This window comes from Lolium rigidum, chromosome 6 (assembly GCF_022539505.1).
Source record: "Lolium rigidum isolate FL_2022 chromosome 6, APGP_CSIRO_Lrig_0.1, whole genome shotgun sequence".
NCBI classification, from domain to species: domain Eukaryota; kingdom Viridiplantae; phylum Streptophyta; class Magnoliopsida; order Poales; family Poaceae; genus Lolium; species Lolium rigidum.
In genome coordinates this window covers 111,496,743-111,520,908 of record NC_061513.1, presented here as the reverse complement: position 1 = coordinate 111,520,908, position 24,166 = coordinate 111,496,743, and the positions used below count along the sequence as shown (strand labels likewise).

At 46.1% G+C, this 24,166-nt stretch overlaps 1 protein-coding gene across 1 annotated transcript; it reads left to right on the top strand.

Moving 5' to 3' along the window:
- The first annotated feature begins 18,671 nt into the window (after positions 1–18,671).
- On the top strand, positions 18,672–20,422 carry LOC124666757 (pentatricopeptide repeat-containing protein At5g64320, mitochondrial-like). The gene is made up of 2 exons (XM_047204086.1): positions 18,672–20,289; positions 20,373–20,422. The coding sequence occupies exon 1, from the start codon at positions 18,679–18,681 to the stop codon at positions 20,149–20,151; it is 1,473 nt and encodes a 490-aa protein (XP_047060042.1). The 5' UTR covers positions 18,672–18,678; the 3' UTR covers positions 20,152–20,289; positions 20,373–20,422.
- The last annotated feature ends 3,744 nt before the right edge of the window (positions 20,423–24,166 follow it).

Genomic DNA, 24,166 nt, shown 5'->3' with positions numbered 1-24,166 from the left:
GGAAGGAATATATAGGCGAAAGGGCGGCGTGAGGGGGTGCCCGAGGGGCCCACCCCATATGGTGGCGCGCCCCCCCTCTTGGCCGCGCCAGCCTATGGTGTGGAGGCCGTGGGCCTCCCCCTGGCTTGCCCTTCTGGCTCCGTGTGTCCCTCGGAAAAATAGGAGGTTTGGCTTTTGTTTCGTCCAATTCCGAGAATATTTCCTGTGTAGGATTTCTGAAACCAAAAATAGCAGAAAACAGGAACTAGCGCTTCGACATCTTGTTAATAGGTTAGTACCGGAAAATGCATCAAAATGATATAAAGTATGAATAAAACATGTAGGTATTGTCATAAAACTAGCATGGAACATAAGAAATTATAGATACGTTTGAGAAGTATCAACAACTAATTTGAATTTGTATGAACAATTTGTATTGGGGTTCCCTTTGTATTGGGGATCCCTTTGTGTTGAACAATTTGTATTGGGGTTCCCTTTGTATTGGGGATGCCTTTGTGTTGAATAATTTGAATTTGTATGAACAATTTGTATTGGGGTTCCCTTTGTATTGGGGATCCCTTTGTGTTGAACAATTTGTATTGGGGTTCCCTTTGTATTGGGGATGCCTTTGTGTTGAAAAATTTGAATTTGTATGCCACATTTAAGCCACATTTATCATTTTCTCTAGGGTTTAGGGTTTTAGGGTTTAAGGGTTTTAGGGTTTTAGGGTTTAGGGTTTAATTCAAAATAATTCAAAACATGGTGGAAACTTCCCATGGAGTCTTGTTATGTTACCTACAACCTAGACAAATAATAATGGAAAAGGAAATATAGAGATATGAAGTTTTTATGCCAAAAGCTTCAAAATCACTTCCTAGTCCATGAGCTACTAGCTATGAAGATGCAGGGCTTTCTGCTCAATACACCTCCCAAATACCCACTATGCTTACAAACTTTGTCCAAATGAGTCCAAATTTGTCACACTTGTGTATCTTTGAATTGCAAACAATATCACGTCGGCCAAAATGTAATATATTGTTCAAATAACACAATTTTACAATTTTTATGCCAAAAGCTTCAATTTCCCTTAGTCCCTTTATTATTTGGGTGCCCTCTGTTTTACTTAGTGTTACTCAGCTTTCCCCTCCGGGCCCACTTGTTTTACTCGGTCCTACTCAGCTTTGCCCTTCCGATAAACATTTCCTCACTTTTCCCCCTCTTAGTTCTACTCAGTTTTCCGAACTTGTACTCACTGGCTGATCTCTGATTGGTCGAGATGTATGTCACACGGATCTTGGTTGGTTGAAAGCTCAACGAACGCTTGCGCCGTTCGATCATTTATGATCGGACGGCATGTATATCTCTCTCTACCACGATGGACGCATACGGAGAGAAGAGCAGAGCACATACCTACCAACCCTGGCAGTCGCATATTCCAGTCACATCTTCCTCTCTACTATTTCCTCTCTTACTCCGGCGGTCGCGGCGGCGCGGATCTAACCGTGCGTGCGGCGGCGTGCGGTGGCGCGGATCTAACCGTGCATGCGGCGGCGCGGATCTAACCGTGCCTGCTGCGTGGATCTAAGAGTGCCGGTGAGGATCTAACCGTCAGAAATAGTTGAAATGTCTCTCTCTGTCTCACTTTCGTTGCTCTTCTTAGATCTGTTGAATGATGAAGAACACCAAGACGGCGGCCGTGCCGACAGTGGTCATCGATGCCACGAACATTGAAGCCATCGCCTACAACATCGCTTCAACGGTGCAAATCCAGCATTCAATGTCGGAGCCTGTTGATGTCTCACTTCCGTTGCCCTCCTCAGATCCGTTGCTGATGAAGGACAGCAAGACGACGGCCGTGCCGACAGTGGTCATCGATGCCACGAACATTGAAGCCATCGCCTACAACATCGCTTCGACGGCGCCGAGAGTGCGAATCGATGCCAAGACGATTGAAGCCATCGTCTACAACCGTGCTGCAAAGCTGCCGATCTAGCCCTCCGCAGATCCGTCGCTGATGAAGTACACCAAGACAGCGGCGGTTCCGACAGTGGTCATCGATGCCACGAACATTGAAGCCATCGCCGACAACATCGCTTCAATGGCGGATGGCGCAGATGACTGATGTCTACGGGTGCTTCTATTCTTGTAGACAGTGTTGGGCCTCCAAGAGCAGAGGTTTGTAGAACAGCAACAAATTTCCCTTAAGTGGATCACCCAAGGTTTATCGAACTCAGGGAGGAAGAGGTCAAAGATATCCCTCTCATGCAACCCTGCAACCACAAAGCAAGAAGTCTCTTGTGTCCCCAACACACCTAATAGGTGCACTAGTTCGGCGAAGAGATAGTGAAATACAGGTGGTATGAATAAATATAAGCGAGTAGCAACGGCACCGTAAAAGTGCTTGCCGGCGTGTAGTTGATGGTGGTAATATTGCGGACAATACGGATGCGATGAGAACAATGAAACAAGCAGCGATAGCGATATTTAGGAACAAGGCCTAGGGATCATACTTTCACTAGTGGACACTCTCAACATTGATCACATAACAGAATAAATAAATAGATGCTAGAATCTACACCCTCTTGTTGGATGATGAACACCACTAACTGTGTAGGATTACACGAACCCTCAATGCCGGAGTTAACAAGCTCCACAATATTCAATGTTCATATTTAAATAACCTTAGAGTGCATGACAGATCAACATAACCAAACCAAGTACTAACATAGCATGCACACTCGTCACCTTCACACTACGAAAGGAGGCATAGATCACATCAATACCATCATAGCAATAGTTAACTTCATAATCTACAAGAGATCACAATCATAGCCTACGCCAAGTACTACACGATGCACACACTCGTCACCATTACACCGTGCGGGAGGAATAAACTACTTTAATAACATCACTAGAGTAGCACACGGATAAATTGTGATACAAAACACATTGCAATCATAAAGGGATATAAATAAGCACTTCACTATGCCATTCATAACAGTTGAATAAGTATTCTGTGAAATATAGCCTAAGAGACCCACACGGTGCACACACCGTCACCTTTACACACGTGGGACAAGGAGTCTCCGGAGATCACATAAGTAAAACCCACTTGACTAGCATAATGACATCTAGATTACAAGCATCATCATATGAATCTCAATCATGTAAGGCAGCTCATGAGATTATTGTATTGAAGTACATAGGAGAGAGATGAACCACATAGCTACCGGTACAGCCCCGAGCCTCGATGGAGAACTACTCCCTCCTCATGGGAGACAGCGAGCGTTGATGGAGATGGCGGTGGTGTCGATGGAGGAGCCTTCCGGGGCACTTCTCCGTCCCGGCGGCGTGCCGGAACGAGACTCCTGTCCCCCGGATCTTGGCTTCGCGATGGCGGCGGCTCCGGAAGGTTTTCTCGGTTTCGTCGAACGTCCTAGGGTTTTCGCGACGGAGACCTTAAGTAGGCGGAAGGGCAGCCTCGGACGGGGCCTGGTGGGCCCACACACTAGGGGGGCGCGGCCCCCCCACTGGCCGCGCCAGGGTGTTGTGTGGGGCCCCCAGGGCTTCCCTCTGGCGGCTCTCGGGTTTTCTGGAAGCTTCGTCCAAAAATAGGATGCTGGGCATTGATTTCGTCTGATTCCGAGAATATTTCCTTACTAGGATTTCTGGAACCAAAAACAGCAGAAAACAGACAATCAGCCCTTCGGCATCTCGTCAATAGGTTAGTTCCGGAAAACGCATAAATATGACATAAAGTATGCATAAAACATGTAGATATCATCAATAATGTGGCATGGAACATAAGAAATTATCGATACGTCGGAGACGTATCAATGACCACCCCTCAGCCGCCCGTCGTCCCGGCCTTTCTTGCCTATCGCTGCGCGGCCGTGTTCGACGCCGCAAATTGGGATAAATTATGATAAATTTGTATTTTTCAATTTCCAATTGGGATAAAATTGTTCGAACTAGTACCTCCATCTAAAAAAAAGCTTCTCCACGTTCTTGATGTGTCCATGTACATCCGTATGTATGATTTGAATTCTATCCCAACTTGATTGGGAAGATATTGATATGTATTTGATCCGGGAGGCTGGTACATGCTTTCACTTTTGGGATCCCTTCACTTTTATAAAATGTTCATGCATGCTAAAATTATCGTGTGCATTACTTAGCACAACTAGGAAATTGTACGCCAAAATACAGTGCTTAGAGCCACAACAAAATACAGTGGTTAGAGCCATCTACTGAATACCAATTCTATACTAAATCGTCTACCGTAACCACATAACTCGCTAGGATAGGGATGACACCTAATAAAACTGCCCAGATGAATCTACTTTTCTCCTCTCCCATCACTTGAAGTTCATCTTCTAGATTTTCTACCACTTGATCAAATACGGCAAGATCTGTCTCAACTCTCAACTTCTCCTTGCGAATAAGCTCTGAATTCTTCTTTTCTTCCTCCACAGTACGCTTCAGCTCAAATATCATCAGGTTTTTACGGGCCAATTCATCACCTAAATTGGCCACCTTCTCCTCCAAATCCATCCTCTGGCTACAACACTGGGTTGATTCATCTTGGTATGCAATGTACCATGGATCATCGGCTTTCCTGGCTAACTGTAACAATAATGGAAAAAAGAACAACTGAAATCACTCCAACAGGCCATGGCGACACTTCAAATTCAATGGTACTACAGAGAGCTGAAGCTAGATACCTGCACTTCCGACGAGGTAGGAGAAGTAGAACGTGGCCATGACATGATCGAATCCCCACCCTCGCCGGTGTACCCGCTACGACCAGACATTGAGGACTATTTCATACCTGCAAACTCCAATAAATTACGGGAACCGAATCGATTAGGGGGCGGGGGAGGCAGAAGCGGAGGTCTTACCAAGCTATACTACCAATTGGTGCGCGGAACAAATCCCGGTCGTCGTGGGCGGCGGATCTGCTTGCGGCAGACTTTCCTGCGGTGGGTACAATGCGTGCGGACGAAACAAGTGTTGGAGCCGTGGTTGACATGCAGCGCCGCAGTCCGTCCGACGCCGCTGGGGGACAGAGCCGGCGGCGCGACGAGGCGCCGGCGATGGCTGCTCCGTCCGACGGTGGGGAACGAGCTGCCAGCGGTTCTCCGGTGAATAATGATCGGTCTAGCTTAAGAATAATTAATTGGAAAACTTGTTGCTTCTCTCTATGATATTCTCTAAATAAATAGACGACCCCACTGGTCATTGGCTGCGGCGCAGCCCCACAGAGCGGTAATATATGTCTTTTCCTGAAAAATAGACGACCCCACTGGTCATTGGTTGCGGAGGCCCCACAGAGCGGCAATATATGATTTTCTCTAAATAAATAGATGACCCCACTGGTCATTGGCTGCGGCAGCCCCAGAGAGGGGCAATATATGTCTTTTCCTAAAAAATAGACGACCCCACTGGTCATTGGCTGCGGAGGCCCCACAGAGCGGCAATATATGATTTTCTCTAAATAAATAGACGACCCCACTGGTCATTGGCTGCGGCAGCCCACAGAGCGGCAATATATGTCTTTTCCTCGAAAAATATACGACCCCACTGGTCATTGGCTGCGGCAGCCCTATAGAGCGGCCCCATTTGTCATTGGCAGCACCGCGTATAAAATCATGAAATAAAACGGCCCACACGTCAGCCATAGATGGATGGCTGCTCCGACGTGTCTCATGACCCTGCCCGTCAGCACGAGACGGTCAGGGAGGAGCTGCCCCTGTGCAGCCCCACCCGGTCAGACTAACGGTCAAGGCCTCTGACCTGACGGCTACCGGCCGTTCCAGCACTTGTGCGTTTTTCAAACTAGAGGAGGGGAAAACTGAGGAAAAACTAAGGGGCTGGGGAAAACTGAGTACAACTAACGAATCAGGGGCACGAAAATAGAAATCCCTAAAAAGTTTGGATGATAATCCAAGTAGTCAGTCCAGGAGTGGAACAATTCTTTACCAAAGATTTCATTATTTCTCAAGCTTGAGCAACATGTTCACTATCAAATTTTCTAAATTTCATTATGTCGCTTCTCAAACATACAATCTTAGAAGGAGGATAATATTTTCCAATAAAAGCATCTTTGCATTTAACCAAGAATCAATACTATTTCTAGGCAAAGATAGCAACCAATCTTTAGCTCTAACTCTCAAAGTGAAAGGAAACAATTTCAGTTTTATAATGTCACCATCTATATTCTTATATTTTTGCATCTCACAAAGTTCAACAAAATTATTAAGTTGAGAAGCGGCGTCTTCAGTACTAACACCAGAAATTTTCTCTTTCATAACAAGATTTAATAAAGCAGGTTTAATTTCATAGAAGGCTGCTTCGGGAGCAGGTGGAGCAATAGGTGTACAAATAAAATCATTATTGTTGGTGCTAGTAAAGTCACACAACTTAGTATTTTCAGCGGAAGCCATTTTAGCAGAATTAAAACTAAGCAACAGGAATAACAACTATAAACGAAACTAATTTTTGTGTGTGTTTTTGATATAGTAAAGAAAACAAAACAAAATAAACCAAACTAAGAAAACTATAAAAAAATAAAGAGATTGGAGATGAGAGACTCCCCTTGGAGAAATCCTCTTTCTCCCTGGCATTGGCGCCATAAAAAGTCTTGCTGGCGTGCACTCGTAGTACGCAAACACGTTGTTGGGGAACCCTAAGAGGAAGGTGTGATGAGCACAACAACAAGTTTTTCCTTAGTACGAAACCAAGGTTTAATAGACCAGTAGGAGAAAGGTGTGACTTCTAAAGCTGTTGTTGTCTGACTAGTGGCAGGGTGCACTACCAGCGTCAGCAACAACGTGGAACCTGCACACAACACAACCCAAATATTTTGCCCCAACTTATAGTGAGGTTGTCAATCTCACCGATTTAATGAACACAAAGGATTAGACGTATCGAATGGAAGAAGATGTTTGCAGAAAGTAAACAGAACATGATTGCAGTTAAATTTATCAGTAAAGGAAATAGGACCGGGGTCCAGAGATCACTAGAGTTGTCTCTCCATAAAGAAATAGCATGTTGGGTAAACAAATTACAGCTGGGCAATTGATAGAATATCGATCGATACATGACAAGATGATTACTATGATAATTTGGTATTGGGCATTACAACATAATACATAGACCGTAATCCAACTGCGTTTATGACTAATAATCCACCTTCAGGTTAGAGTCCTCACCCCTTCCAGTATAAAGTTGCAAGCAACAGACTATCGCATTAAACAATGTGTGTAAAGTAAACAATAGAATCACCCTTGGATAAAACATTGTTGGGTTATCCCTAGTAGCAACAACACATCTACAACCTTAGAAGTTATAAAGTCACTCTCCCAGAAAACTAGAGGCATGAACCTACTATCGAGCATAAATACCCCCTCTTGGAGTCACAAGTGTCCACTTGACCATGGTTTCTACTAGCAACGGAGACCATGCAAGATCACAAATAACATATGACATGAATATATAATCAATTTAACATAGTAGTCAACATTCATCGGATCCCAGCAAACCAAACATAGAGGATTACATAAAGATGATCGTGATCATGTAGGGCAGCTCACAAGATTGATACATGAAGCACAAGGTGGAGAAGACAACCATCTAGCTACTGCTATGGACCCATAGTCCAGGAATGAACTACTCACGCATCACTTCGGAGGCGGGCATGACGATCTAGATGCCTCCGGCGATGATTTCCCCCTCCGGCAGGGTGCCGGGAAGAGCTTCAGAACCCCCTAAGATGGGTTCGGCATTGGCGACCGCGACATAACTTTTTGTGGATGGAGGCTCGGGCCAAAGGGTATCCAAGGTTTTCCTGAGAAGATGTATAAATAGGCGGAGGATTCAGGTCAGTGGGGCGCCTGTGGGCCCCACACCTACCCTAGGCGCGGGCTAGCCCTAGGCCGCGCCTAGGGGTGGTGTGGGCGCCCTGGTGCGCCTCTCCGTCCACCCTCCGGACTTCGTCTTCGTTTCGGTAAAATATTGACTTCGACTTTTGTTTCGTCCAATTCCAAGAATATTTCCTGTACAACTTTTTTGAAATACAAAAACCGCAGAAAACAGGGAACTGGCATTATGGCATCTTGTTAATAGGTTAGTGCCGGATATCATGTAGAAGTGCAACAAAGTGTAAACAAAACACATATGAATTGGTGTAAAACAAGCATGGAGCATCAAAAATTATGGATATGTTTGAGACGTATCAGGTCACCAGCCCAGTGCATTCCTGATTAAGTTCACCTTGGAACCTGATACTGCTTGTATTGGTAAAATGTAGCCTAGCATTGTAGTAAAGAAAAATGAGAGAGTATATGCAGCTTCACTATTTAAAATGAACTATAGGCATGCAGAAGTATTCCATCAGGGGCATGTAGTGTGTCCCAAAACAATAGTAATAGAGATCAAACAATATTCCATAAGGGGTGAATCATATAATTAGTGTATCAATATTTAAAATAAACAAGGTATGCAGAAGTATGCCCCAGTTGGTTGTTGCTGTAGTTGCTTATCAGCATCACTATGCAGATGCTAGTGGTTGCTACTTGTTGCTGGAGAATATTTCCTGTTATTTTTAAATACAAAACAGAGATAATGTATATTTAGCTACTACCTTTTCTATTAATTTCTGAACAAATGATGATGAATATGTGCTGATAATGTATATGGGAAGAGGAATTATATATACTCCATGATTACAGGTTTTGATACAAAGCTGTTGTAGTGCTTACAGGTTTTGATTACTGGTTTGGACCGATAATAAGGACTTATATATGCTCTAGGTTTTGTATCTGTGGTGAATGTGTGGTCATGATGAATCTGTGGTGACGACGAAGTCATCATTTTGTGTGGTGATGATGAATATGTGGTGAATGTGTGTATGAATATATTTTTGCAGAGATTTCATTGAGTTGCCCATTTCTCCCGAAGCGTTGATTCACTTCCGTTCCGGTTGAGAAATGGGCACTCCTATGTAGAAAAATTAACAAAGGTCATGCCGAAATTTTGAATTTTTTGGTTGAATTTTGTACTAACCTTTCGCCTCTTTTTAATGAAGTGAAAATAAACATGTCGGGCACTTCTAGGCCTAGGAGCCTGGAGGAAGACGCCAGAGAGGCCAACAAGGACTTCTGGCAGGACTACGATGGAGAGGGCCGGGAGGCCGCTGCCGAGACCGGCGATGAGGAAGAGGGCCTGGATGTCGCCGCCGAGACCGGCGATGAGGGAGAGGGCCGGGGGGCGCCGCCGAGACCGGTGATGAGGAAGAGGCCTGGGACGACGCCGCCGAGACTGGTAAAGAGACCATCGACCGCACGGAAGGTGATAGCGGCGGCAACCCTGAGGAGGCTAAGAAGAGGAAGGCGAGGAGGCCAAGGAGGGATCGGAAGCCGCAAGTGCTCGCCAACGTCACCTATGCTTTCACGTTAGTCTCCGAAAGTGGCCAACCCTTGGAGCCTTCGGAGGTTGCCAAAGGGTACAACATGCAACTAGGGTGCATCGTCCGTGAAACCGTGTCGATCAACAACCATGGCATAAGAAGCGAGGCCAACGCGGCTTTGGCCGAAACCCTCATCCAGAAGCTTCACCAACGATACACATTCCCGGAGCCGTTCAATAAAAAGGTGGACTCTTTAGCTCTCACGAAGATGAGCACCGCCTTGAGCAGCTGGAGAAATCGGCTGAAGAGAGAGATCGATCACGGTGAAAGCTGGGAGAAGATAAGTAGCAAAGAGTCGTCGCTCTCCAAAGAAGACTTTGATGAATTCAAGTCGTCCTTAGAGACTGAGGATGCTAAAAAATGGACTGCCTGGGGGAAGAAAATGCGGGAATTGAACCTAGGAGTCCACCGTTGCGGAAGCGGCAGTTACCGAGGAAAACTACACACTTGGGACAAGGAGGATCTGGAGATTCAACGTCTGGGGAAAGAAAACCCCTAGCTAAGAATCGCGGATTTACGGACTAGGAACTTTGTCCGGTCCCGCTACTACTTAGACTAGAAGACGGGGAAATTTGTTACGGATGACCCCAACATGAAGCACTTCGAGAAATACGTGGTAAGGATAGTCTATATTATTGCGTTGATCTTACTAGGCAATGAAGCCAAATGGGCTAACCTTAAGTTCCTTTGTCTGAAGGATGATGAGTTGAAGGCTAGTGCTACGGCTGTCCCGTTGTCCCAGGGGTCGACGGAACCGTGGGACATGCCTTTCAACAGGGCGATGAACAAATACAAGAAGAGGGACCTAGAGAAGCCGCCAATGTCGGCTGGCCGTGTGTCCGGCTTTGGCACAAGTATGAAGCTATCCAAGTACTACGGATCGGATTCCAAGACGAGAAAGGAGAGGAGGACGTCGACTAAGGATAAAGCCGCGGTTCAGGAGCTGAAGAAGAAGGTGGAGTCACTAGAGAAGATGGTGGCCGAAAAGCCGACGGAGAACACCGAGCTGATGAGTAAGTTACTGGATGAGAGGCTCCGGCAGATCATCCCCCCTGGGTTGATGGAGGGATTAGCTGCTTGGAATGCGGCAGGTCAAAAGGGGCCGATACATGTGCCCAGCGTCAGCGGCAACAACTCAAGCTTCCAAGTGTCGCCGAAACTGGTGACCCCGCCGCCGCCGCTCCAGCTGGTTGCACCGACGCCCCCAACCGCGGAAGCTGATAGGCTGGCGGTGCTTGATAATGCACCCGAGAATTAGCGGCCCGGCGCCGGCACCGACGCCCTTGTATCGACATTAGCCGAGATCGACGCCATCAAGAAGGTAACTCATTAGTTAGTCCTCTGTGTCATCTTCTTTAACTATATATGCCTTTCATGACTGCCATCTCATGATGCCCAACATGCTCCTGACTCAGGACGAACCTTACATACTCCTGCATATGGTGGAGCCCGGCGGCCAGTTGATGGAAGTTGCTAGCGGCACTGTCATGGCCACCCGCGATATGCACCATGCTAGAATTGCGGAAGACATGAAGAAGGTCAAGTTGGCTATGGTAGTGCCGGAGTACCACGACATCATCCCCCCATCAACCTCCGGGCGCAGAAGAGGACGACATTATGGTCCTTGGGGATTGCACCTCATGGATTATGACATGGCCGAAGAACCAGATTTGTCTGGGGGGGGGGGTCTTCCGAGTGTTAGGCGCAGCACCGGCGCCACCTCCCCTATCATCCGGCTCAAGATCGCCCGGCCCCGCACCGCCGCCACCCTGAAGGAAACGGCCGTCGTCGCCGCCACCCTGAAGGAACCGGCGGTCGCCGCCGCCACCCGGAAGGAACCAACGATCGCCGTCACCACCACACGCCACCAACAGCTGTTGGGAACGCTATCGCAACGACCATTGACCAAACACAAGGTACGCCAAGCGCCGGCATCTCAATCGCCACCACCTAAGGTCGTGGACATGGCGCCACTTGATGGCAACGATGGAGATGATGATGACAACATCGATGCCTACATCAACACTGGCGCCTGCAACCAAGATATGTACATGCCTCCTATGGATGAAGAAGCCTTCCGCACTCACGGCGATCAACTTGGTCATCCCACTACAGTCACGCAACGCTTGACCTTCACGGGTTTTTCTCTGCAAGAAACTCCTCCAGAGGCTGGCAATCCAGCTCAAGTCAAACTGGCTACCATTTTCAGCCCTAACACACTGCATAAGACGATCGTCGGGGAGCCACCCAAATTAACCCCAGCACCCCAAGCAACACCAGCACCCCAAGCAACCCAGCACCCCAAGCAACACCATCAGCACCACCAGCACCAACAACACCCCCAGCAGGTTAGGTGAAGAAGCCAAAGGAAGAGATGTAATAAAAAGGGCGCATCTTCGAGCCAGCCTCTTCCTAAGAGGACTCGGGCCGACGACGTGGTACCACCGACACCGGTGTCATGGAGCTGGTAAACCGATACTGCCTAAGGACATGGAACACCTCGCAAGTGGACCAATGCTCCCTTTGCAGTGTAGTATTCAATGTCTAGAGGGCATGCTTCTTAAAGACAAGGACCCAAATTACCCAGTGTTCACGGTCAAGGTGCTAGCGGACCTGAACTTCGTCCAAGAAGACCCCACAGATATCTTCTTCATAGCGTTCGAGGACGTATTCAATCTATTTCACTGGAAATGGCTTGACTATAACTTGGTTCACCTATACACGCTCAATCTTCAGATGAAGATCAACAGAGAGAGACCCCCGCGTCGCGGTAGCGAATCCCTACTACATGTGCGATAGCCAGCTGGAGCAAGGCTCAAGGACACGGACCAAGGCGGTGTAGTACCTCTAGAGCTTCATGCTCAGGAACAAAAGAGAAGAACACCCTTCTTCTGCCTGTCTTTCCCGAGTAAGTACACATCCGCTTGCGGCCCGTCGTAACTTATGCTTTCTTATATATTTCTTCCATTTCTAATCATTTCCAACATTTCATTTCAATTGCAAGTGTTGAGGAGGGACAAATACTGCACACTCGTCATCCTTTGCCCGAAGTGGTCACGAGCCTAGTATTTTGACTCGTCGAATACGACGATGAGGAAAGACTACAAGAGAATAAGGGTTGTTCTCGATGAGGCTATCCTTGGCTACTCCAAAAATTGGAGGCACCTTTGATAAGAAGGGGGAATTTATCAGCCCGGAGACTGGCAAGCTCGGGTTCAACCACGTGATTGACCTCCCTTGCATCAAGCAGCCATCTGACAGCATGAAGGAGGCCTTCTATGTCCTCCATCACCTTAAAGGGTTTGTCGCGGATGCGGAGATAATGAGTCTGCCACCTAGTATGCGAGACCCCAATAAAATGGCGGGGGAGATCAATGATGCTGATCTTAGAGAAGACTTCCATCGCATCCAAGTAAAGCTATCAGAAATTATCCAAGATGTATGCAACAGATCGGGGCTCTTACACCAACTGAGAGGGTTGTGTAAGAGGGATATCGAAGAACGCCTACATAGGCAGGGTGATGGAAGGACGTGGACGGTGAAGGACATGTACAAACCGTTCCCGGAGCCGTTGAAGAAGACATCTCGTTGATTGAGGCCGGTGTGCCTACCATTACTTTGAATCGATGGACAATCTGTAGTGTGTTGTAAATAAAACTTGCTTAATTTGCTCGAAACGGTCGTCGTTGCTGGACTTCAATTACTATTGTAGTCGTTGTCGTTGAACTTGATTACTTATGTGATACCGATGCTATATATCTTTTAGGTTTATTATTATTTCCTTGCTTTAATTCTTGCGAATATGTATGCATGTGAACCCTCTAATTCTTTCCATTGCATTATATACTATGCCTTGTGTCCATAGAGATGACGTACTACAACAAGTAAATAAAGTAAAGTTAGATATTTTTTTATTTCTGAATTTAGTTAACGGTCAAAATTAAAGAGCATGCAAAGTAAAGTAAAAAATGTTTCTTATCTATTGAAATGGATCGAGGTTCATGATTTTACTTGACCTCTCTCTCATACATATGGTGGCACGAATATAGCAATAATAACAAGTTAATGCTAACAGCAAATTAACATGAAGTGATTGATACACATTCATATGGGCATCATGTCCTACCATAGATACGATACTGATACATGTAATGTATTCATGAACTTAGGTGTTTTATTTATAATATTATATAATATTTGCATGACATGTGAGGTTCATTACATGTTTAATATTGATTTATGGGAATCTTCAAGAAAGCTCCCTTTTGTTGGATTTTAATGCTGCCGAAGAGGAAACCACTATTTTGTGTATTTTTTAGTTCTCGTGATCTTACGGACATCCAATGAGGCTAACTTTTTTCCATGTCAATTTTTCGGTAAATACAAGGATATGAGCACAAGAGATGGAGCTGGAGCTGCGTGGCCCCCCTAGACTTGCTGGCCACGCCACGGGGAACACCTACCGCTTCAATCCCCATTTTTCGTTGTTCTTCATGCCCACATACACATCTTGACCTAAATCAGACTATATATATGCTTGAAAGTTTGAATCCCTTCATTCATGGATGATAGTACATTTTTGGTGGCATACCTATCAGGCTATGATTTCTCGTATGATGTTCCATATTTGCCCTATGCCTTTCTCCTTGATATGAGACACCGCCATTTTACAAACTGCGGCTACCACAATCGTGGTGAGAACAAGATCTTCAGCTAATGCTAAACCTTTTTTTTTTGAATCACACATGTTTGCATACATGAAGATAAATTGAACTCATGTCAAGGTAATGCCCGTCAACATCCTCCGATCTTTGTTCATGAAAAAATTCTTCTGCTTAGAAGGCCGACGTCCTTGTTCGAATCTCTTGTATGACATGTCCATACGGCCCCATGCCTCCACTCTCAATACATTACCGCAATCAGAGACCACCCTAAGACGCAACAGCGAGATACTACGGTGAGTGCCAACCCTTTCCTCCACGCCAGCGCCTCCAAGCTCTCGGACTCAAAGATTTCTTGAAGAACAACCGTAGAAGCCTCCCAAGAATGTATCGTGTGATCCCAAGCTAATGCTAAACCCTCTCTACATGCTAGTGCTTGTAGGTACGCATGATCAATTAGGTCGGCCCATCTGCCGCAATTCCAAGAAGGAATCGAGGTAAGCGAAAAAGGGCATTGTTTCATTTGGTAGATCGGGCTGCATGTGGTGACCTTTGAAAAGATTCAGGCACGTGTGTTTGGTTGTGACTGTGTCCTGCTTGTCATGTGAGGCCCAACACCCTAGCACTGAAAACAAAGAATCTTTCCTATTTTCTTTCCACACGAGCGTGGCCCCGAAAGAACTGCCGATTCGGCAATAGTAATGAAGCTTTTGTAGAGGGCTTCCGTAGTGCTTTAAGGTTCACACCAATGTGGACTTTTTAAAACCTGTACTGCTTAGAAGCCCACCAAAACATTACATCTTTCTCGGTTCATACTCCCTAGCGGCAAATCCTATTTCACGCTTCACGCGAACGGAAATGAGTTGACGCGTACCCTATCATCGTTATTTTATGTAAACAGACCGGCTCGTTAGATCTTGGTGTTCTCTGCTTTCTTTTTTTTCCTTTTCTCCTTTTTATGTTTTCTTTTTCTTGTTTTTTTTCCTTTTTGTTATAAAATTCTGTACATTTTTTAGATTTTTGAAAACTGTGAACCTTTCTCGATTTCTAAAACTATTTTATATTTGAACTTTTTTTCCAAACTTTTATCAATTTGGATTTGAACTTTTTCCGAAATTTGAATTTTTTAAATTCTGATCATTTTGAAATTTTGAACATTTTCGGATTTGAACAATTTTTTAATCTGAACTTTTTCAAATTTGAACATTTTTAAATTTTGAAAAAATAGGATTTAATTTTTTTGAATCTGAACTCGTTGTAAATGTTGAACATTTTCGAATTTTGATTTTTTTTGGATTTAACCATTTTTAAATTTCGAACATTTTAAAATCTGATATTTCTGAACATTTTTGGATTTGAGCAATTTTTTACTATGAAAATTTTCATATTTGAACATTTTTTAATTTTGAATAGTTTTCGGATTTGAACATTTTCAAATTTTGAACTTTCTTTAAGCTGACAATTTGAAAATGACCCGTGCATGCCAGCCAGGCATATGGAATGATTCCATTTGTTTCCAGACGTAACCGACGGGAGTCTATCTTCATGCGAGCACTGGGGCGAGGACGCAATGAATTGGGCCGGCCCAGTCGCACATCCGGTCGACGCGAACGTTTAGCACGCTTCGCATCAAGCGTGAGATAGGAGCTAGCTACTATCAAACGCGCTCCAAATTGCTGTGAACCGCCATGGGTTCCGTCTCTTCGCAGCGATGAGTCGCGTTTAGTCCTGCTAAGTAACACTGACAGTCTTACACCTACTACTCCGTATTATACGCTGGCAGGGCAGGCAATACAACTGTACGTACGGACAGGACACCATGCGGATCCAGCAATCTCCGTCTATATATATGCACACTGTGAACGAGGTGATCCGTGGCAGATTGTGTGATCACTAAATCAGGGATCGATAAACGACCGATAGCACATGCGCGTAGTGTGCTCCGTTTATGGAGGAGCGACCAGCTGGCGCCTCCGCCGCGTGCCCGCGTTCCTTTCCGACCCGATCTTCCTGCTGCTTCTCTCTTCAATTGCCCCGGCCGCCGGACGAGCTAGCGGCGGCGCGCTAGTTGCTGCCTGCACTGCTGCTGGGAAATGCAAGCGAGCTAAGCGCGACCTCCTCGTCGTAGACTATAGACATAGCCAGCCACGGCTGACATCGCGCGTCACGCCGCCGCTGCAGTGGTGCGTACGCTGGCGTTTCTGGATCGCCCGACAGCGATGCCGATAACAAGGCCGGCGTCCAACGCAAGAGTCTGTCCAAATACGTTATTGACAGTTTGGCGCGCGCGCGCGCGCACAGGAAATGAGCACAGCGCAGAGGCACGAGGGTAGGCCGCGACAACTCGGCAGGAGGAGGTGGGAGGCGAGCGGCGAGCGGCGACGGCGACGTGCAGGGCCCCGCGTCGCGCCACGCCAAGCAGCCGGTGCCGGTGTGCCGGACAGGATCGACACGACACGACGGCGACGGCGACGCGTCAGGGGCTGGGGCCCGACCGACGGGCGAGCAGGTTTGAAACTTCGCTGTAGCGACGCAACGCATGCGAATGATCCCACACCATCGTCGTCGTCTTCGTTTGGCAGTGGCAGGCGCAGGCGCAGGGAGGCGCAGCGGGGGACAGCGCAAACGGATAATAATGGGCGAATAGTCACAGCTGCAGAGCTGCCGGCATGCCGCTGCATGTTGTGCGTGGGTAAAGTTGTTGGTAGGCGGTGTGGTGGCAGATCTCGGCGGATAACCGTGGCACAGTGATTCATCTATGGCAGTTGGACAACTTGAAAAAAGAACAGGTTCAGAGAATTCATAAGTCGAGCTCTCTCGTGAAAAATGCCGAGCATAACCGATTCTTTCCTGTAAGAAAACGAGGGCAGAAATCCACCCTTGACCCTTCGACAATACAGTAAAGTTCGAGTATCAACGAACAGCGATTTTCTTGTCATTTCGATTTCAATATACAAATTGCTAAAGCAGGCGTCTGGAGTTATTTTTAATTGACATTTCGATTACTATTCTTGTTCAGAGATGTAGCAGAACCTCACTTTGTGAGAAATCAATTCTTTTTGTGTGTTTCTTCGTTTATTGTTGCTTCTTTTTTGCACTTTCACATTTTTCATTTTATTTTGTATTTATTGTAATTGCAGTTTTATTTGGGATGTTACAATTGTCGACTTTGGAAAGGAGTTCCAAGCCTCACAAGCCAAGCTCGAGAGCAACCATGGGGAGGACCCAATGTATGCTCTCTAAATGCCGGTGGCGTCCTTGGGAAGGAGATGCAAGCAAGGGTAGACCCAAAAGAGCCAAGTGGGGACCTAGCCAGGGCCCTACTCAAATTTCACAAATCCTTTGTATTTTTCAAGCAAAGTCTTCAAAAAAATTGAATTCTAAACAAAAATGCCCCCACTTAAACTTTGTGCCCCCTCTAAAAAATTACTCTGGGTATGCCCACTGATGCAAGCACCACAGGTGGATCATTTCCCTCGCAACACTCTCCAAACGTGGGATTAACTTGCGCTTAGAATGAGGCGACAAGACCCATTAAGAAGCATCGACATGTGAACATGTTGGTATGCGGTCGCTACAAGAACCTTGTACACACCCCATACTTGAATTTTGTTGTGACTCACCGTCCATCGCTACTCCCCCCTAATTTCTAATTGTTTTGACAATTATAACAACTGTAAAATAGAAATTTCATAAAAATATAAGTAACAAAACGCATTCTGCATATTCATACGTTCAAACGTGTTTTCATGTTCGAACTCTGAAAGAACAAATTTATCTGTGATGTAGAAATATACTCACCGGAGCATATAAGGAATAAAAACATTTTATCTTTATACCATCGTGTACCAGCCAAAAGCCAAAATTATGCATTTAAATGCTTTTATGTCTTAGTAGAAGATAAAGTCTAAAAATTCAGAAAAAATCCCACCAAACAGCCCACGAAATGGGGCAAACGAGAAAGTGATCACGTACTCGCCACGCAGTATGGTGGAAGCCCCACCCAAGCTCCAGTCCGCCGCCGCGACGTCGTGGCCGGAGCTGCTCGCCCCATTCGACCTCTCCCGCCTCCGCTCCACGCTCTCCTGCCGCCCGCTCACCCCGCGCCGCCTCGCCCGCCTCCTCGCGCTCCCGCTGTCGCCGTCCACCTCCCTCCTCCTGCTGCAGTGGTACGCCGCCTCCCACCCCGCCGTCTCCTCTCTCCCGCTCCGCCCCCTCCTCGCCGCCGCCGACGCAGACCCGGAGCGCGCGCTCTCCCTCCTCGAATCCATCCCCTCCTCCCACCTCCCCCCAATCCGCGAGTCCCTCCTCATCCCGCTCTTGCGCTCCTTGGCCCCCGGCCGCGCCCTCCACCTGCTCGACCAGTTGCCCCGCCGCTTCGCCGTCACACCCTCCTTCCGCTCCTACAACACCGTCCTCGCGGCGCTCGCCAGGGCCGACTGCCACACCGACGTGCTCGGGCTCTACCACCGGATGGTCCACAGGGACCGCGTCCCGCCCACCACCTTCACCTTCGGCATCGCTGCACGCGCTCTCTGCCGCCTCGGACGTGCCGACGAGGCGCTCGTGATGCTCCGCAGTATGGCGCGGCACGGTTGCATACCTGACACAGTGCTCTACCAGACGGTCATCCACGCGCTGTGTGCCCAGGGTGGGGTCAACGAGGCTGCCACGCTCCTCGACGAGATGTTCCTCATGGGTTGCTCTGCCGATGCCGAAACCTTCAATGACATCGTGCATGGGCTATGCACGCTTGGGCGTCTGCGCGAGGCAGCGAGGCTGGTGGACAGGATGCTGGTAAGAGGATGCGTGCCAAACGCCATGACGTACGGGTTCCTTCTCCAGGGCCTGTGTCGAGCAAGGCAGGTGGATGAGGCACGCACAATGCTTGGGAGGGTGCCGGAGTTGAATGTTGTGCTGTTTAACACGGTGATTGGGGGATGTCTGTCCGATGGGAAGCTAACAGAGGCGACAGAGCTGTATGAGATAATGGGATCAAAAGGCTGCCCACCGGATGCACACACTTTTAGTATATTGATACATGGGCTCTGCAAGCGTGGGGAGGTTGGTTCGGCCATGAGGGTTCTTAGAGAGATGGAGGATAAGGGTTGCGCTCCAAACATGGTGACCTACACGATTTTGCTGCATTCCTTTTGCAGGAAAGGCATGTGGGGTGATATAAGAGCAATGCTGGAGGTACTGTCGGCAAAGGGCTTGAGCATGAATTCGCAAGGATACAATGGAATGATATATGCTGTATGTAAGGAAGGCAGGATGGATGACGCGAGGACACTCATGCAAGAGATGAAGTGTAAAGGTTACAAGCCTGATATTTGCACGTATAACACAATAATTTATCATCTCTGCAGGAATGACCAGATCGAAGAGGCTGAGTATCTATTTGAAAATTTGCTTGACGAGGGTGTTGTGGCCAATGGAATAACTTATAATACACTCATTCATGCACTGTTGCGCAGAGGAAGCTTGAAGGATGCCATAAACCTAGCTAATGATATGGTACTTCATGGCTGCTCACTTGATGTTGTTACTTACAATGGCCTCATAAAAGCCCTGTGCAGAGATGGGAATGTTGATCGGAGCATGGCGTTGCTGACGGAAATGACAGAAAACGGAATTAAGCCAAATAATGTTACGTACAACCTCTTGGTTAGTGAGCTCTGTAAGAATAGAAGAGTGCGTGATGCACTAGAGCTCTCAAAGGAGATGTTAAACCAAGGCCTTGCTCCTGACATTGTCACGTACAACACACTCATAAATGGGTTATGCAAAATGGGATGGATGCGTGCTGCCCTGAATCTCCTAGAGAAGTTACACAGTGAAGATGTGTGTGCCGATATTATTACATATAATATCCTCATTAGTTGGCACTGCAAGGCGAGATTCCTTGATGATGCTAATATGCTTCTGAACAGAGCAGTGGCTGATGGGATAACACCTAATGAGCGTACATGGGGAATTATGGTGCCAAATTTTGTTAGAAAGCCACTTAGTTTTTTATCTGACGAGGTTGAAGGTCATTAATTTGTTTTTGCTCTGCATTGTATGTTATGGTTAGTTGTCATGGGCTCATGGCTTTTGGAATCGCCACAACTTCAGAGGTTGTAAAGATCAAAATGGGAAGATCATGGTGTCCATCATAATCTTCACCATGTTGACCTGGTATGTATGTCTCTTCCTGTTAGAAGTTTGTGCTCTGTGCCATGACTTTAGCATTAATTTATTATCTTGTTGTACCATGGCAGGTGTATGTTCAGTGGATGATAGATACAGTTACTCAGATCCATCTTGACATGTTCTAGCTGTAGTTACATGGAATATACAGAAGTATTGAAACCTCAGTTGCATCATTATTTTTTAATCAATATGTTGAAACCTCACTATAAAGCCATGGATCTCTCAGTTAAAATCAAAGATGTCTATATCTCTTATATTTCTTTGTGAGTAATTATATTGCAACTAGGGTACATTTTGATAGAAATCAGATTCAGGATTAATTTGTTCCATTTACTGATTCACTGCAATGCCACAGCGGAGCTCTGCTTAATTGTTCCAGTCCTTGTCAGCCTCTAATATTGATTAAGAACAACTCCAAAAGACAAAAGCATTCTCCTTAATTGAATTTGCTATTTTTATCTATAGTTCTGACTGAAAAGCTGTGAATAACGAGCGGAATAGTTCAGGTTATTGGAAAAACAAAGTACGTGAACCTGCGATGCTGCCAGTCTTTATACTTCAACATGCAGTATTGCAGTGCTATATAATTTAGCAAATACCATGTCTCATCAATGCATTTTCCTTGGCCTTTGAACTTGCCAACATTCTACTTACTGTAAATTGGTCAAACGAGGGAAACTGATTCATCTTGACAGTTGAATACTGCTCATTTTAAGGAAAACATGCCCTTTGAGGTGATTGCTGCCCATCAACCTAAGCTCCATGTATGGTGACTGTGTAGTTCTAAAGCACCAATTATTGTGAGTTACGAGTGGTTGGGATTTCATGTGATGATGTTCTTAATTATGATGAAGAGGCCGCTGTTTGCCAGTTTTCATTGAAGAATGAATTATTCTTATATCTGATTCAGTTGAAGTGAATATTACCAAAAAAGTTAAACCTTCAATGTTTCCTCCATGATTTCCTTTGGCAGGACATGTTTGTTGTGTGAGCGTGACCTCGATTTTATTTGGTTGCAACATTTTTACAATGTGGTAAGCCGTAGATACTTCAAATTTGCATATCTCTGGATTAGTTGGCCACTTGAATTGGTTTGTGATGCTGTTGTCTGCAGTATGGAGGCCCATGTTTGGGCTCCTGTATGCGTTTTGATTTTTCAACTGAACACTCCGTCTTGTCCTTTCCATCTCATGTACATTTGCACCATTGTCCATTCAAAACAAAGGTGAGAGATGTCATAACACCTGTACTTTTAAACATCATTATGAGCTAAATTTTATTTGGTTGTGACTGGTTTGGAAGTTTGCAGATAGAATGTTATTCGATTTTTTGCTAGGCAAGAAGGCATCATATACTATACTTTTGCTTTGGAGTTTGGAGGAATTATTAATTTTCTTTTGCTAGCATCTATGCGCGAACCCTACACTTCGTCTTCTATCTCGTTTCTCTTTGCATCTCCTCTCCTTTGTTACCTTGCTGAATTCGACATGGAATGGTTGGATTGGGTTGCTCTAGAAAACTAAAAAATCGTAACAAATGGTCAATCTACTGTTTTCTTTTTGTTATGCATATGTGGATTATATGCATTTTTGTCTTTCGTTTGAGAAATTATCTTGATGCGCATACATTATATTTCTCATCATCTCGGTCGTAAATTAGATAGACTAATGGTCAGCTACAGGCTGCAGGGGACCTATATTTGTTCTATAGTCACGTATAATAGATCTTACATTAGCTTCTGCTTATCAGTAGTGAACTAACTACCTAATTTTTGTTAACCTTAGTTTAGTTGTTCAAATGTTCAAATGAGGTCCACCCCGTAGAGGCTTTCACAAAATGGGCAACCAGCAATTTCCAAATCAAAACCAAGGGATGCAGTTTTGAAAACTCCCAGTAATATTTCTGTTCTATATATGCATGCTTTTGCCGATTGCAAGGTCGGTCTATGCCGATAAAGCTCTCTGCGATTGCAAGGTCTGCATATGCCGGAAAATGTTCAATGCCATGTAACTTGAAACTTTTTCTTCAGTATAGCGTGCTCGGTGAAAGGATGGACTACTATTGAAACTTTTTCTGACATCCCAACCTTTGAATGGAGAGAGTATTATTGTGCTGCTGGTGCTTCTGATTTTTGTATGCAGGAACGGTATAATCAGACTAGAAATGAAACAGGGGTCAGTGGGTGATGACTGGCCGACGTCCCCTGAAGACTCCGTTCATCAATGCGATCTTTGCTGACAACAACGGCCAATGCCGGCCTCAGAGCGGGCGCAAGGTTCGGTGCTATGGACCACAGTTCCAGTGATCAACTGCTGTCCGTGACCTGCCGCAGATCTGGGGAAACAGTTCCTTTATCCATTCAAACTGCGAGGTCGTGCAAGGCAATGTTCATGTGTGTTTATACAGGCTAGGACAGAGTTATTGTGCATAACAAAAGATTAGTAGTATCTCAGGCAGCTAAGTTTCTTACCGTGACAAAGCGCAACCGAAATGATTCGTAATTGGTTGGACAGACCAGCATTGGTTCCTGAAACAACTTTTGTGTGGTGGTGGTTAACATCTGAGCGTGATGCTTGCTTTTCGTGGCCTATAACTGTTGTTGATTACATCAGGATTTGGGACAGAAAACCTTGGTCCAATGAGCCTGGGATTGTTCCCCATCTTGTCCTAGATATGAGCTGAAGTTCAGTCCTGAAAAGCAGGGCCTAATTTTGATGTTATCATCACTTTTGTTTGCATGTTAACCTGTGCTTCATTTATGGTTCCTCTATCGTTGGGTTTCCTATTATTATCATGACATGGTTCCAGGTAAGTGGAAATATCTTTCAAAACCATGACATGGTTCAGCATCTATTTGATCCTTGAGCCGGATTGTGTGCTCAGAGCATCTCCACTCGTTGGAGCTCCCTGGGGCCAAATTTCAGTCCGGATGAACCTAATCCGGATGAATTTTTTTTGCACTGGGAGGAGGGTTTTCCCAGCCGAGCCTCGCCCAAGCCTTCACTGACATGCGGGTCAGAGCGCGGAATTTGCTCCATCCGGAGCCCCCGGCAAACCGAGGATGGTCTGGGGAGTCCAGACGGATTTAGGTCTAAATCCGGACGAACACGAGAAGCTGGGAGCGTGACTGGACCGTTTTCGTCCATCCAGGTGAAAAAAAGGAAATGGAGATTTTTCCGGGGACATGGCTGGAGATGCTCTTGAACTACAACGTTCACTATCTTGGATTCTTGAATCTTGTCAGAAGGCTGTAGACTTTGACAAAATATCTGTTACCTTAACACTAAAGTACTTAACTAAATACCTCGAGGAGTCGTGGTTATACTGGTGATAATAAAAGTTGGCTAAAAGAAAAGAAAAATTATCAGAAGAATTTGAAGAGCATTTGGCAGTTGAATTTGATATAACAAGCTAGTTAGTTGAAGTAAATACAACAAGAAGCGCTACCCTGCCATAGAGAATGTACTCCCTGAACCCTAACGCAGCTAGCTCACGAGCCGGCTCGTTAGAGCATCTCCACCGGCACGCCTCATAGCGGTTCCGATATCGTTTTGGGGTTCAGGAACGAAAATGGGCTCACACCAGCGCGTTCCAAATAGCGTCGACGCTTTTCCGAGCCCAATAGAAGCGCCGGCAACCCCATGCCGGCTCCTTAGCGAAGGGCGCGAATCGGGCGCGCCGACGCCTCACGAGGCGGAAAATTTTGGGTGTGGGATGACCTAGGGCGCCGCGCGGGATATTTTACCGCCACGATGCCGGGCTAGAAACTCTCCCGCCACGACGCCGCGCGGGAGGTTTCCCGCCTTGCCGCCGGTCTATATTATCCCTCCTCCCCCGCCTCATTGGTGCAAAACCCCTAGAA